This window comes from Somniosus microcephalus, chromosome 9 (assembly GCF_052327205.1).
Source record: "Somniosus microcephalus isolate GS21.2 chromosome 9, FLI_Smic_1.0, whole genome shotgun sequence".
NCBI lineage: Eukaryota > Metazoa > Chordata > Chondrichthyes > Squaliformes > Somniosidae > Somniosus > Somniosus microcephalus.
This window is the reverse complement of record NC_140995.1, coordinates 198425187-198441969: the sequence shown is the minus strand read 5'-3', so window position 1 is coordinate 198441969 and position 16783 is coordinate 198425187. Positions and strand designations below refer to the sequence as shown.

The window sequence follows — 16783 nt, the reverse complement described above, 5'->3', positions numbered from 1 at the left end:
GTCTCTGAAGCGTACAGGAGGGCAGATATCACTACTGCTCTGTAGACAATGAGCTTGGTGCCGGGTTTGAGGTCCCGGTCTTCAAACACTCTCTTCCTCCTTCGTCAAAAACAATAGAATAGAATCATATGGAAACTCAGATGGCCCTAGGTTGGTTATTGGGTACTTGGACAAATTCTATTAGAAAGAGGACATAAAGGTTTTTTTTTTTTTTATAATCTCATATGTAATGTAGCCTTTGACTCCTGCTGGTTTACACTTTCGCAATCCTCTAAGTACCTTACCTAGGTATCCATTCTTCAACTGTGATCCTACGCATTGAACGTTGGCCGGCTATTTCACAGAGAGAGAGACATCGCATCCAAGCTCAATTCTGTTTCCACGTGATGTCTACACAGGTGCTCTTTCCAGTAGTGGGCACTAGAATTCTGACCCCTCTCCCTAGCCTGGGGGGTGGGGGTGCTGATGGTAGTGCCGCTACTGACATTCTGCGAAGATCAACTAACTGCACAAACCTGAGTAGTTAACTGATCTCCACAAAGTGGCAGTAGAGGCGCTATCATTAGCACTCGTGGGCCAGCGAGTGGGGAAATTGTATAGTTGATCAGTCGGAGGGCAAATGTTTAGCAACACGAGGACCTCCAGAAACAAATTTTTTAAATGGACAAAAGTAACTATTTCTCTGCAGCCTCCAACAGCTGGATTGAGGCTATCGCTTGATGCTGTTCTGCGGGAAAAGATGTGTTTGCCGTTTTAACAACGTGACCCTAACCTTAACCACTCCTTCACCATATATAAAATGAACCATGGTCCCCTGTCTTCAGATATTTTCTTTCCTGTCTGAGCAACATTCTGATCCTCACGTGGAGCAGGTTCATTAGAGTACATACTGTTTGTCTTCTGGGTTTTAAATTTCAAGTTTAAACTAACTGAAACCTTGTATGGGATAGAGAGAGAAGGTTCATCTTGTGTATAATGTGGGGGCAACAAAGGTCACATGGATGATGTTCCACATGTCATGATGTCAACACTTTCCAGTGGGACGTTGATTCATGAGACATGTCCCTGGCAAAACAGTACTAGGCCACATCCTAAATTAGGCAGAGCATGGAGGATACCTTCAATTCGCATAAAGATCTGGCCTTAGAAGCGGTGCAACAAAGGCTCACTAGATTGATTCCTGGGATGAGAGGGTTATCCTATGAGGAGAGATTGAGTAGATTGGGCCTATACTCTCTGGAGTTTAGAAGAATGAAAGGTGATCTCATTGAAACATATAAGATTCTGAGGGGGATTGACAGGGTAGATGCTGAGAGGTTGTTTCCCCTGGCTGGAGAGTCTAGAACTAGGGGGCATAGTCTCAGGATGAGGGTTGGCCATTTAAGACTGAGATGAGGAGGAATTTCTTCACTGAGGGTTGTAAATCTTTGGAATTCTCTACCCTAAAGGGCTGTGGATGCTGCATCATTGAGTATATTCAAGGCTGAGATAGATAGATGTTTGGACTCTAGGGGAATCGGGCGGGAAAGTGGAGTTGAGGTTCAAGATCCGCCATGATCTTATTGAAGGGCGGAGCAGGCTCGAAGGGCCGTATGGCCTTATGTTCTAAAGGAATCTAATTGTTATTATGCAACTTTGAAGTTTTGAAATGCAATAATATCTGATGTTGCACAGCATTTGTGTTGCTGTCACTGACTTGGTATTTTTCCAGAATCCACTAACTCTCATAATTGAGTCCTGATTTCAGCTATTAAAAAATCTGACAAGTTTGTTTATTTTTGCAATCAGTCTTGTGATGTTTGCCATTTTATTTTTATCTTCATGATCATTCTGCAGAAGCTTTCAAAATGTGTCATTCACAGAAAAAAATAATTTGCAAAACTTTCTGAAAATAAAATGTGAGCAGGGAACGGTAGCATAGTGGTTATGTTATTGGCTAGTAATCCAGAGGCCTGGACTAATGATCCGGAGACGTGAGTTCAAATCCCATCATGGCAGCTGGGGAATTCAGTGAATTAAATAAATCTGGAATGAAAAGCTAGTATCAGTAATGGGGACCATGAAACTACTGGATTGTTGTAAAAACCCGTCTGGTTCATTAATGCCCTGGTCTGGCCAATATGTGACTCCAGACCCACAGCAATGTGATTGCCTCTTACAATAGCAAAATACCGCGGATGCTGGAAATCTGAAATAAGAGCCGAAAACACTGGAAAACTCAGCAGGCCAGGCAGCATCGTGGAGAGAGAAACCGAGTTAACGTTTCAGGTCGAAGACCTTTAGTCAGAACTGGAATAGAGCAGGAAATGGAACAGATTTTAAAGCAAGTTTAGGGGCTGGGAAAGGGGGAGGGGATGAAAGAACAAAAGGATGGAAGACGGGAGAAGTAAAGAGGCATTAAGAGATATTCAAGGCAAGAGGAGGTGGTAATGGGACAGGTTAAGAAACAAAGGATGGCTCTAGATGAAGTGTGAATTGCGCTGGCAGAATGAAAGACAGCTGCCATGTGGGAGGGAAGAAAAAAAGGCACAAACAAAAGGTGTGGATAAAAAATATATAATGATGGGGGCCGAGGTTATTATCCCAGCCCCTAAACTTGCTTTAAAATCTGTTCCATTTCCTGCTTTTTCCAGTTCTGATGAAAGGTCTTCGACCTGAAACATTAACTCTGTTTCTCTCTCCACAGATGCTGGTTGACTCTTAACTGCCCTCTCAAAATGGCCTACCAAGCCACTCAGTTGTACCAAACCGCTACAAAAAAAAATAAGAATAAAAGAACTGGACAGACAACCCGGCATCAACCTAGGCACCGGCTTCGCACACGACTAAGACACACCCAGCCCAGTCGATCCTGCAAGTCCTCCTCACTAACATCTGGGGATTCGTGCCAAAATTGGGAGAGCTGTCCCACAGACTAGTCAAGCAACAGCCTGACCTAGTCATACTCACAAAATCACACCTTTCAGCCAATGTCTCAAACTCCTCCATCACCATCCCTGGGTATGTCAGGTGGGAGGGAGTGGCCCTGCAAGTTTTCAACATTGACTCCAGACCCCATGGAGTCTCATAGCTTCAGGTCAAGCACGGGCAAGGAAACCTCTTGCTGATTATCACCTACCACCCTCCCTCAGCTGATGAATCAGTTCACCACCATGTTGAACACCACTTGGAAGAAGCACTAAGGATAGCAAGGACACAGAATGGGTGGAGGACTTCAATGTCCATCACCAAGAGTGGCTCGGTAACACCACTACTGACCAAGTCCTGAAGGACATAGTTATCAGTCTGGGCCTGCGGCAGGTGGTGAGGGAAAAACCTAGTTAACCTCGACCTCACCAATCTACCTGTCGCAGATGCATCTGTCTATGACAGTATTGGTAGCAGTGACCACCGCACAGTCCTTGTGGAGACGAAGTCCCGTCTTCACACTGAGGACACCTGCCATTGTATTGTGTGGCACTACCACTGTGCTAAATGGGATAGATTCAGAACAGATCTAGCAGCTCAAAACTGGGCATCCATGAGCGGCTCTGGGCCATCACCAGAAGCAGAATTGTATTCCACCACAATCTGTAACCTCAGGGCAGGGCATATCCGTCACTCTACTATTGCTATCAAGCCAGGGGACCAACTTTGATTCAATGACGAGTGCAGAAGAACATGCCAGGAGCAGCACCAGGCATACCTAAACATGAAGTGCCAACCTGGTGAAGCTACAACACAGGACTACATACATGCTAAACATCAGGAAACAGCATGCTATAGACAGAGCTATGCGGTCCCACAAAAACAGATCAGATCAAAGCTCTGCCATTCTGACGCATCCAGTCATGAATGGTGGAGATCAATTAAACAACTAACGGGAGGAGGAGGAGGCTCCATGAACATTCCCATCCTCGATGGTGGAGCCCAGTACGCGAGTGCAAAAGTCAAGGCTGAAGCGTTTGCAACTATCCTCAGCCAGAAGTGCCGAGTAGATCCTTCTTGGCCTTCTCCTGCGGTCCCCACCATCACAGTGCTATCAAGCGGCACTTGCTCACCACTGCTCAGTTTGGGTTCTGCCAGGACCACTCCGCTCCCGACCTCATTACAGCCTTGGTCCAAACATGGACAAAAGAACTGAATTCCAGAATGAGGTGAGAGTGACTGCCCTTGACATCAAGGCAGCATTTAACTGAGTGTGGCATCAAGGAGCCCAAGTAAAACTGAAGTCAATGGGAATTGGGGGGAAAACTCTCCGCTGGCTGGAGTCATACCTAGCATAAAGGAAGTTGGTTGTGGTGGTTGGAGGTCCGGGGTGTGATGGTAAACTGTCCACTTGCCTGGATGAGTGCAGCTCCAACAACACTCAAGAAGCTCAACACCATCCAGGACAAAGCAGCCTGCCAGCCCATCCACCACCTTAAAAAAAAAAAAAAAAAAAAAAAAAATTCACTCCCTCCACCACCGTGGCTGCAGTGTGTACCATCTACAAGATGCACTGCAGCAACTTGCCAAGGCTTCTTCAACAGCACCTCCCAAACCCACGACCTCTACCACCTAGAAGGACAAGGGCAGCAGGCGAATGGGAACACCATCACCTCCAAGTCACACCATCTTGCCGTGGAAATATATTGCCGTTGCTTCATCATTGCTGGGTCAAAGTGGTGGAACTGCCTCTCTAACATCACTGTGGGAGTCTCTTCACCACACGGACTGCAGCAGTTCAAGAAGATGGCTCACCACCACCTTCTCGAAGGCTACTGGTGATGGGCAATAAATGCTGGGTTTACCAGCGACACCCACATCCCATGAATGAATAAAAAGAATTTTGATGCAAGAGGTTCAAAGTGTGCAAGTGCTCGTTAAAAATATAATACTACTAATGTGATGTGTTGAATTTCATGCTAGCCTTAGAATTCTATTGTGCAAGTTTAGTTATTCAACTGTTCTGATAATTGGTACACTATTGCCTTGCTGAATAAAGAGAAACGCTGTGGTTGGCACAACAAATATGAGCTTACACAAATAACTCCGGATCTGTACATGAAGTTGGAAAAATCAGTCATGTTTTATAAGCTAATGTTGGCAAACACCCAGACCTTGAATTGACCTGGACTCGCTGCAGCCCCTGATTTCAAACCTTTTAACAATTCCTATTCTTGAGCAGAAAACTGGTCCACAGTCTCCATCCTGAATCTCCTATATCTACAGATCTGCAGCTGACCTCATCTATTTTTGAGCTCCAATGCCGGTGTGCCCGCTTTACCATGGTCTCCTTTGTTTACCTTTTCTACAGCCAGAGGCTAGCAAAAGAAATGGCCAAAAGTGAAATATTTAGGAAAATACTGCTTATGCCACATGGTGCATGCAAGTGCTCTGTCTTCAAAAACATGGATACTGAAATAAAGCTATGCAGAGACACAATTTATCTTTCCCCTGAGAAAAGCTGAATGGAATTTAAAGATTTTAAAAAGTGTGTAATCAGTGCTGTGTGTTTGGCTCTATTTCTGTCTGTGAAGTGGCCTATCTAGCCACCCAATATTGTTACGAAGTCCAATAATAAGAAAATATTAAGAAACAGGGCTTACATGCATGGTAAAAACCAAAAGCAGCAGGCTGCAGACAAAGTTATGCGGTCCCACAACCAACAGATCAGAGCAGAGCTCTGTAGCCTTGCCATATCCAGTCGAGGATGGTGATGGACAACCAGGCAATTACAGGAAACTCTCAATTTACCGGCACCTAAATAACCGGAAATCTCGGTTAACCGGCAAAATTCAGGAGTAAGTTCAGGTAAGTTTTACTTCATATTACTTGCCTTCCTCGATCTGTTGCTGTGCAATCGGGTGTGGCTGCAGCTGTTGCTAAGCTACAGAGACGCTTGGAACTTGTGGCCATTGTTCTGCACCTGTTGCTAAGCAACAGGGTTTGTTGCTTTATACGGAGCTCTCAGCTCTCCGTATCTTTTACTATAACTCTCTGTTATCCGGAATTTTTGATGAACCCGCACCACGTCGGTGCCGGATAAAAAAAAAGTTTCCTGTAACAGGAGAAAGCTCCATGAGCAACCCCATCCTTAAGCATTGTGGTATGGGCTCTGACTATATCCCACTAACGCTGAAGACCTGTGCACCAGAGCTAGTTGCTCCCCTAGCCAAGCTGTTCCAGTGCAGCTACGATACTGGCATCTACGCAACAACTTGCATTTATATAGCGTCTTTAACATTGTTAAAGCGCCGTGGGAAATTTTACTATGTGGAAGATTGCCCAGGTATGTCCTATGCACAAAAAACAAGATAAATCTGACCTAGCCTGTTACTGACCTTTCAGCCTCATCTGAATCATCAGGAAAGCCACATAAGGAGTCATTAGCAACGCCATCAAGTGACACCTGCACATCAGTAATCTGTTTAGCGATGCTTAGTTTGAGTTCCGCTAGACACATTTGGCGCCAGGCCTCATCCACATCTTGAATTTGACGTGGATGCAAAAGCTGAATGCCAGAGGAGAGGTGATGTAGCTGCCTTTGACATCAAGGCAGAATTTGGCCAGGTATACCTGGCAATTAGAGCTGAAGTCCATTTACAAAGGGAAAATCCTGCCACAAAGGAAGATGACTGTGGTTTTAGAGGCTAGTCAATATAGTCCCAGACAATGTTCCCTGTAATTTTGTTTTTGGTGCGTAGGCCCTTTGACTGTGCGACCCGTTCAATTTTTCACGCATGCGCAGTTATTTCAATTGTAAAGCTGTTGAGCAGTCTGCGTGGGACCTACAGAGCGGACGCGCAGCTTAACGGGAATGTTGGTCTCAGGAGATCACTGCTAGAGTTCTTGGAGGTGTTCTCTGCCAAACTTGTACAACTGCATCATCAGCGGTCTTCCCTCTATCATAAGGTTAGGTTAGGGTTGTTCACTGATAACTCCACAATGTTCAGCTCCATTTCCAACTCCTCCAATAACAAAGCCATGCCAGCCTACAGCAGGACCTGGATAACATCCAGGCTTGGGCTGACAAGTGGTAGTTACAATTTGTGCCAGATAATGATTGTCTTGAACAAGGGACATCTTGGGCAGCTTCTCTAGACCTTCAATGGCACTAGCATCGCCGAGTCCCCCACCATTATCACCTTGGGATAGATGATTAATCAGAAGCTTACCTGGACAAACCATGTTAACACCATGGCTACAAGAGCAAGGCAGAGGTTAGATACTCTGAGAAGTGGCCCTCCACCTGACTCCTCAAATCCTCTACGCCATTTACAAGACTCAAGTCAGGAGTGTAATGGAATTCTCATCACACTGCCGCAACAACCATCAGAAAGCTTGACACCATCCAAGAGATAGCAGTTTGACTCATAGACGTCCCTGTCACCAGGCTCAGTATCCATCCCTTCCATCATTGGTGCACTGTAGCGGCAGTATGTACGATCTACAGGGTGCAATGAAGCAACTCACCGAGGTTACTTCGACTGAACTCTCCTGCGAACTCTACCACCACAAGGAACAAGAGCAGCAATGTCTTGGGAACACTAACCACCTCCAAGTTCTTCTCCAAGTCATACAGAATCCTGAATTGGATCATATCACTGTTCCTTCATTATCACTGGGTTAGCATCCTGGAATTCCCTACCAAGCACCATCACAAGGACTATAGTGGTTCGCGGAGAAGGCCCATCACCACCTTCTCTGGGCAGCTAAGGATTGGCATTAAATTAATTTTTTATACTAGTCGATCTCTTGTGACATTGTACACGGGGAGTATTCACTTTTATTGCCTGATCTGGTGGTGAGTCACTGAAATTGTATTTTTTTGCATGTTGACCCTCAGATTCTGTGGGCATTATTTAATAGTGACACAGATTTCTCAGAGTTTGAAGTACTGAACAAGCATATAAAATAACGTGAAGATTTGATTAATTTGTAGCTCATAAAAAATGAATGATTTAATTTTTGACAAGTAGGTTGGGTAGTCTTGCTCAGTTATTTTAATATTGGTTGCTGCAGTTGCAGCTTCATTTCATTTCATATTTAACAGTTCAAACACAGTTCGAGGGAAACTAAGAAGTGAGCATATTAATTAAAACTTGAAGATTGCTCATTTGTACCACAAGCAGAATGATTAATTTGTTTAATTTTCACCAGGTTAAGTACCAAATTACTTAATTTGTTTCCAAGTTGGAATCTTGTGGGTGGGAGATAATTTCATTTTATATTATAGAGCACCAAGCGTGAGGGAAATTGTGAAGGCATCCAGTTTTTTAAAATTTTAAATCTGAGTTTATTGGTAATAGAAGGCAGAAGTATTTATTTATTTAACGAGTAGGATGATGGCTCGAGAGTTTAGGGTCGTCAACCCTCCAGATTTGCCCTGGAGTCTCCAAGATCCAGGAATTAAAGATTAATCTCCTGAACAGTAGTGAGCAACCCGAATGAAAAATGACAGGGGTGGGTTTTTTTAAGTGCCCTTTTTTTCCCATTTTATTTGAACACTTATTTTATTTGTTATAAAAATATTGGAGATGGGGGGCAGGGGGGAAAAGGCTGTTTGTCTCACTGACGGTCAGGAATCATCCAGTCAGGTAATGAAGAGTCTGTTTGTTTCCAATTAGTGTGGGAAGGTGGTGCATGGCAAGGATCCAAGTGAGTGATTTGGAAGGTCAACTAGATGCTCGTTAAGGTTAAGAAGAAAATGAGGACATGGGATAGTCGGGATTGAGGGGTGGGAAAATGGTGGGTGAACTTTGCCGCAAGTAGAGGGAGGGCTGCAATTGTAAAAGAGAGGCAGAATAACTAACAGGCAAATATTCCGTCTCCCACTGACCTATTTAATAATAAGCATATTAGACGTACAAACTAAAGAATTCTATCTTTGCAAGCACTAGCAAGATTTTTTTTGTAGTGGGGTTAGTTTCAGACTTTAGGTGGAGCAGCAACCCGACCAAAGTTATCAAAATCTAAGTCTCCATGCAACTTTCCTTTGGATAGCTTTTGTCTTAATTTTTTTCAATTATTATTTACACAAGTATAGTTTAGGGCCAGTTATAATTTGTCAAATATTTCATTAACAGAGTTTTATTAATAGTTTAAGAATTTTTTTTAACTAATTCATTAGGGTAACTTAACTAATTACTTAACCAATGTTAATGGCATCTCTACATTTGACAATTTATTCCTTGTCTCTTGTGCAGGTATCAGATGATGGACAGTATGTTCTCCTGTCTATTCGAGAAGGCTGTGACCCAGTCAATCGTCTTTGGTATTGTGACCTGAAAGAGTTGCCTGATGGTATTAAAGGTAAACAGCTCTGGCGTTTTAGTCTCTGCCATGTACAGGAAACTCTTTTTTATCCGGCACAGACGGGACCAGTGTGGTGCCGGTTTATCAAAAAGTCCGGATTACAGAGAGTTATAGTTAAAAGGTACGAGAGCACCATACACAGCCACAAATCAAGGCTTCCCTGTTGCTTAGCAACAGGTGCAAGAAGCCTGGCCACAGACCAAGCGTCCCTGTTGCTTAGCAACAAGTGCAGGAACCCCTGATTACACAGCCAAGAATCAAGAAACAGCCACTAATATGAAGAAAAACTTAACTGAACCTACTCCTGAATTTTGCCGGTTAACTGAGATTTCCGGTTGTTTGGGTGCCGGTAAATCGAGAGTTTCCTGTACAATTGGTTTAATGCAACTGTCCTCAAACTGTCCAAAGAATTTGAAGTTAAAGTGTCCCAGAATCCTTCTAGCTTGTTGACTCTATTCTCCACATATCATCAGCGTAAAGAAATTCTCTTGTAACTAAGTATTACTGTTCTCAATGACAGAAAGCACTCCATATCATACATTGTTTCCTTCATTACCATGATGCCTTTGTCAAAATAGATTATGGAGCTCTCTCTGGGAAACGTAAAACTCCCATGTTGTCTCCAAGGTGGCAAGTTCTTGATGGGGCTCATGGCACTGGCAGTACTTCTGTAATTTGCCCGAGTAATTACACTTCATTTTTAAAATTCATTCATGGGATGTGGGCATAGCTGGCAAGGCCAAGATCCTTGTAAGCCTAAGATCCTTGTGGATCTCCATCAGACATCACAGACCGTAGACTGTGGGGGTGGACGCAAGTTATTATTTTCTTCTCTTCCCCCTCTTTTAGCTCTCACATTAACATATAGATACTATGCAGTTAACCTTTACCCAACTCCCAAGTCTTTGCCAGTGTTGCAAAAAGAAAATGATCACTGGTTAGGAGGGTTACATGATATTTGATGAAAGACACAATTTTAAAAGCTAAGTTGCACTTATAATGTCTGACATTATAAGGTGGAATCAGGAAGGGCCTCTGGCAGTGAGGATGGACAGGCTGGGGTTTAGCCGTAGGCCAGCAGTGAAGACGAAGCCCCCTTGCTTAAGTGACTGTCTGAAATTTAATAGCAGTCCTGGCCTTTATTGTTGTGCTTGCCTGTGAAAGCGGGAATTTAACAAAAATTGTAGCTTTAAAAAAATGTACCTGCAGCAGACCCTGAGGAGTGTATTATGGGCAGCGTGACCTAATGAGGGGCGGTAGGACAGTTTGGGGAGTGGGTTGGGCAGCAGCGGGGTTTCTTCCGAGTGGGAATGGCGGGAAAGGGGGCAGAGGGTTTGGAGATAGCGGGGCTGCGGGGAGAGTAGGGTAAGCAGAGCAGGATAAAGGGTGATGGGCTGCAGGGGCAGCAGCGTAGGTTAAAACCTTGAAAATAAGTATTTAAAAGAAAAACAAGTGAAAGAAATAAAATATGTAACCTAAAGAGAAGACAGAATAGTATCAAAAAAACTTGGGTGGAGCTCAGCGACTTGCACCACAATTCCGCCAGTGGTGGAGGACAGAGTCACCGACTTTAATGTTGCCCATTTGAAGGGGTTAGTGTTACACTTAAGTGTTACTAATGTCACAAAAATGTGACTAAATTGCCACAACAGAAAATAAGTATGACAAAATCACAAGATTTTAATTTATGATAGATGCATGCTTTAAAAGACTTGTACATAATGGCCCGTATTTTCCGATTGCAGGCCTGCTTTTACCAGGCGTAAGAATTGTAAGGGTTTTCTGCGGGCGGAGGGTCACCAAAAAGCGGAACTATCCGCCCGCAGAGGCCCTGCTCCAGGGCAGGCGGAGGATCTGTCAAGAGCTTTCTTGACGGATTGGAAATGCCGGTTTTCAGCGCATGCACAGTGTATGCCTGAAACCGGCATTTCCGATGTCCCTACGGGTGGGTATACAGCGCGTACACACCCGTAGGGATCGGAATATCTGGGCCATAGTCTTCACTTTCTTTAACAAACTTCCTGTCGTACTTTTCAGTCACATGCTTCACTCTTAATCATATTCAAATTTCTTGCAATTATCCCCAAATTTATTCTAATTATGCAAATTTGTACTGATTCACTTATTGAAACACCTGGTTGAGTCCCACTTACACTTTCTGGACAAGCAGCAGCTTGAAGACTGCCAGCAGTAATCGAGCAATCCTGAGTTTTTTTCATGATTTTGCAATCAACGGTATTTTGTCTATAATTTGTTTTTTGAAACTCATCTGGTCCCTGAAATGCCTCTGAATAAATATATCTTCTGAAAAATTCTGTGTTTGCACACATTTCCTGTTCAACTAAACTACTACTTTTGTCACAACTTTGTCAAATCTAATCTTAAAATTACCTCTGCAACCATAATGGGATTTTTGTTTGTAAACAGCTCCTGATTGCTGTAGTTGCAGGCTCTGGCCATCAGGTGCCTCTGCAGAGTAATTTTTCAATTTTTCTGAAGCCCAACTCTGCCATCTTTACCTGAAGATATTAAATAGACAAAACAGAATGTATGGTCGGGCAAATTGTACATTGTCTGTTGATTGTTCCGTGCTTGCTTATGTTATCAAGCAATAACTTAGTGTTTATTAAAGCCACCTTCTGAGAGAAATTAATCAATTAACTAAGTTCTGTTTTAATAGGAATTCTGCCTTGGGTCAAGCTGGTGGATAACTTTGATGCAGAGTATGAATATGTCACTAATGAAGGGACAGTATTCACATTCAAGACCAATCTCAGTTCTCCTCGTTACTGCTTAATTAATATTGACTTCAGTTATCCTGATCCTTCCAAGTGGAAAACCTTAGTTGCAGAACATGAGAAAGATGTACTAGGTAAGTGTGAAATTCGTTTTCTGTACAATTTATCTTTGTCACAAGTTGAGGTTTTTTTCCAACATGCCCTGATGATCCAGTTGCTTGGAGATATATGAAAAAGACACCTGAGTTAAATAGGGGTGTGTGTGCGCATGCCGAATGGGATGTTTAAGATGAGAACTTACCAAGTGAAAATCACGTGTTACATCTACATTGTAATCCAGCAGATTAATACATCAGTTCACTATGCCACTCTATTTGTATATTAATTTGTCCCCACTCTTTGTCTTCCCCACTTACGCCAGTAGTTTTGTAACCAGTTCAGGTGAACGGTCACTTGTTTTTTTTCTTCCCTTTCTGTGTAGGGAACTGCAGGAATATATCAGTTCCTTTGCAGCTATTGCGCTGTTCCACCAATGTTATGGCACTGGGCCACTGTATAATATTTTAATGGAATGTTACAAATGCATTATTCTACCAGCTTTTGTAATTATCTGTATATGATAATACCTCTATAATTTTCATATATTTCCAGACACAGCAGTTCTTTCTAAATAGAACACTAAACTATCTCTATTGATGAGCCTTTTTTAAGTACCGTGTGATTTTCTAGATAATATATATTGTGTAGAGCGGTGGTTTGTGAGAAAACAGGAGTTTACTGAGTCAAAGCAACAAGTAAAGCACTGTTGTGGCAATACACAGCAGGCCTATCCACATCTGAAAAGAAAAAAGAAGCAATTTAATGGCCCAAATATTCCTGGAAAAGTCATGGCGAGCTCACGACGCACGGCATTATTAATGCGCAAATCAGCCAGCAAGTTCCGGCGAATAAGAGATACGCCGTGAGTTGTGAATCGCCATAACTTGCTGGTAGGTGTACGCCGCACCGCTATTTGCCTCGCACAACTGGCATCTCGCCCTTCAGCCTCACCACCCCCCATTATTTTTAAGAGCTTGCAGGATTTGTACATTAAACTCGCCGCAGAAAGTTAGGGCTCGTACTTAACAGCATAAGTACCCTTTTAACAGTGATCATTGTTAATACAATGCCAGTCAATCTCGCAGCCCAGAAAGGGAACAGTTTAAACTCTTGAGTCTCATTCATGCATGTAGTAAAATCTTTAGATTGAAAAAAAAAAAATTCTTACTTTTCCTTTGTCTCTTTTTTTCCTCTCTCTCTCTTATTCCAATCTATCTTTCCCACTCTTTATTTCTCTTTCTGTGTCTGATTTGGCTCTAATTCACCATCATTCTCTGTCGTTTCTCTTTTTCTTTCTCAATCCTTGGTTAAGGAGATACACTGTTGGTCCCGTTATTCACTAAGGTCCCAGGTGCCCTGTTGCTTTCGTCATGCTGTTAGCAGCTTGCACTTCCAGCAACTTACAGGGTAAAAAAAACTTGAGCTGCAGGAAAAAGCCTAACTAACCGCACACGCCACGAGATGCCCCGCTTCAGCAAGATTTGGGCCAATGTTTTGGATATAGATCCTACATAGGAAGTGGAAACTTGAAATAAAGAATGAAAATAATTTGCATTTATATAGTACTTTTCATGGCCTCAGGATGTGCAAAGGTGATTCACAGCCAATTAAGTATTTTGAAGTGTAGCCACTGTTGCAATGTAGCGAAAGGGAAAGAAGCTGGAAATCTGAAATAAAAATAGAAATGACTGGAAATACAAGAATTGGGAAACCTGGATTCCCCAAACAGCCTGGGGGCTGCCTAGTCTACAGTATACAGAAAAGGATCACTATTTGGAACTTCTTCCTTCTCCTGCAAAAAGAAAGATCACAGGAGAGCAGTATTAGTGACTGAACGTCAAACATCAGCTTCACGTTGGGAGACGAAACAAAGCGTTAGTAGGTCCCCTGCACAACCAACAGCCAGCCACTCTCCCTCAGGTTCCTGAGCTCATTACAAAGTTTAGTGGAAACATTCTCCAAGAAAGACAGCATTTGCAGAGTCTCCTGAAGCTGTTCCTGTTAAGTTACAGCTATTATACTAAACTTAAGTTTGCTTTACCAGGCTACCTGAAAATTATACTGAATTGTAACCCCTCTGTACAGCATTCAGCTCTCATCAAAAATGGTATAAGTTTAGATTCCTATAGGTCTCGCCTAGCAGTTATTTTTTTCTGTTCAGCCCATAGCAGGAGATGTCAGAATCTGTCCTGATGTGCTGAACTGAATCCATTTGTTATTTCTTTATACACAGATGTACATGCCACAAGTGTAGATTAATTAAGGAAAGCCAGCACGGATTTGTTAAAGGCAAATCGTGTTTGACCAACTTGATTGAGTTTTTTGATGAGGTAACAGAGAGGGTTGATGAGGGCAATGTGGTTGATGTGGTGTACATGAATTTCCAAAAGGTGTTTGACAAAGTGCCACATAATAGGCTTGCCAGCAAGGTTGAAGCCCATGGAATAAAAGGGACAGTGGCAGCATGGATTAGGAATTGACTAAGTGAAAAGAAACAGAGAGTAGTGGTGAATGGTTGTTTTTCGGACTGGAGGAAGGTATACAGCGGTGTTCCCCGGGAGTCTGTTCTAGGACCACTGCTTTTCTTGATATATATTAATGACTTGGATGTGGGTGTACAGGGCACAATTTCAAAATTTGCAGATGAGACAAAACTTGGAGTATAGGGAACAGCGGATAGTGATAGACTTCAAGAGGACATAGAAAGGCTGGTAGACTGGGCGGACACGTGGCCGATGAAATTTAAGGCAGAAAAATGCAAAGTGATACATTTTGGTAGAAAGAATGTAAGCGAGAAAATATAAACTAAAGGGTACAATTCTAAAGGAGGTGCATGAACAGAGAGACCTAGGGGTATATGTGCACAAATCGTTGAAGGTGACAGGGTAGGTTGGGCTTCATGAATGGGAGGTATAGAGTACAAAAGCGTAGAAATTATGATGAACCTGTATAAAACACTGGTTCGGCCTCAACTGGAGTATTGTGTCCAATTCTGGCCACCGCACTTTAGGAAGGATGTGAAAGCCTTAGAGAGGGTACAGAAATGATTTACGAGAATGATTCCAGGGATGAGGGACTTCAGTTACGTTGATAGCCTGGAGAAGCTGGGGTTGTTCTCCTTAGAGCAGTGAAGATTGAGAGGAGATTTGATAGAGGTGTTCAAAATCATGAGTGGCCTAGACAGAGTAGATAGAGAAACTGTTCCCATTGGCAGAGGGATCAAGAACCAGAGGACACAGATTTAAGGTGATTGGCAGAAGGACCAAAGGCGACATAAGAAAAAACTTTTTTACGCAGCAAGTGGTTAGGATCTGGAATGCACTGCCTGAAATGGTGGTGGAGGCAGAGTCAATCACGACTTTCAAAAGGAAGTTGGATAAGTACCCGAAAGAAAAAAATTTGCAGGGCAATGGGGAAAGGACGGGGGAGTAGGACTAGCTGAGGTGCTCTTAGAGAGCCAGCACAGGCCAAATGGCCGCCTTCTGTACTGTAACCATTCTATTATTATATTAGTCAAGTCACATCAGGTGAAGTCTTTTTTAATGTCAAACTGAAGGAGCAAAACTTGAGTAATATAGAGCTGCTGGTTCAAAATCTTCATTAAATTCTTCTGCTATTAATTATTACTTTCAATGCATTTAAATTTTATACAGGGATTTTGCTTTGTTTTGATCAGCTTGTGTCAGCTATTGGCAATATTTGCTTTGCTGTATAATGAATAATGATTGCACTAAGATTTCTGATTGTGACAATTATTGCATGTTTATTTGAAAAAATACATTCAATTTGCTGGAAAATTCTATTTTTATTTCATAATTTTATAATATCCTTCAATTTTTTAGCTTATTCATGAATCATCAAAACAGCACAAGTGTAGTTTAGATTGTTGCCTTACTTGAGGTCAATAATTGTAATTAAAATTTGGTCTTGTTTTTTCAATGTATTTACTATTTAAGTTATCTAAATTTTCAGAATGGGCAGGATGCGTCAAGATCAACTTTCTGATTTTATGCTACCTTCATGATGTGAAGCACACACTACATCTGCATGAGCTGGCCACAGGCGCACACTTAAAGACATTTCTGTTGGATGTGGGCAGTATTGTGGGCTACAGTGGGCAAAAGAAGGACTCTGAAATCTTCTACCAGTTTACTAGTTTCCTGACACCAGGTTAGTAGAGCATCAAATTCATACAGATTGCCAGGTAAAATTCAACCACAAAGACTGAAAGAAAGTAGTTTTTTCAGTTACAATGGGCTAATGACTTCCACCACCACCGCACCCCCCCCCCCCCCCCCCCAATCCCCCAAATCATTTTGAGTTTGACTGATGCGGCTTTGGACAAACACCTCCATTTTGCTCCCAGGAATCTCTGTCACCCATCTTCAGCCTCCAGGTTCGGCCTGAAAGCCTTTGTGGTTCCTGGCTCTGCTTTCGGACTAGAGATGTTGGCAATCCCCAGTTCCCAGCTCGGTCCTCTTCCTGTCAAATTGGATAAATCTTGTTCGGAACCCCACCCCACCCACCCACTCTGAGTCGGCCAAACCTAGCTCTGCCACTAGATAAAGGGGGTAAAATTCAACTTCAATGGAAAAGAAAATTGGGCGGGGTATAAAACGGGCTGCCGAGTCGCTGTTGCCCGTTTTGCACTACAGGTAGACTACCCT

General features: G+C 42.8%; 1 protein-coding gene across 4 annotated transcripts in view; it reads left to right on the top strand.

Moving 5' to 3' along the window:
* Positions 1–16783, top strand: part of LOC147112936 (prolyl endopeptidase-like) — a 136529-nt gene that overhangs the window by 40249 nt on the left and 79497 nt on the right. For 3 of the 4 annotated variants that reach the window (XM_085997724.1, XM_085997723.1, XM_085997726.1), the window contains exons 7-9: positions 9171–9276; positions 11960–12151; positions 16089–16286. In XM_085997724.1, the coding sequence (XP_085853850.1) occupies positions 9171–9276; positions 11960–12151; positions 16089–16286 (496 nt within the window). The remainder of the gene's footprint in view (positions 1–9170; positions 9277–11959; positions 12152–16088; positions 16287–16783) is intronic. The other variant, XM_085997725.1, reaches the window with a different exon arrangement.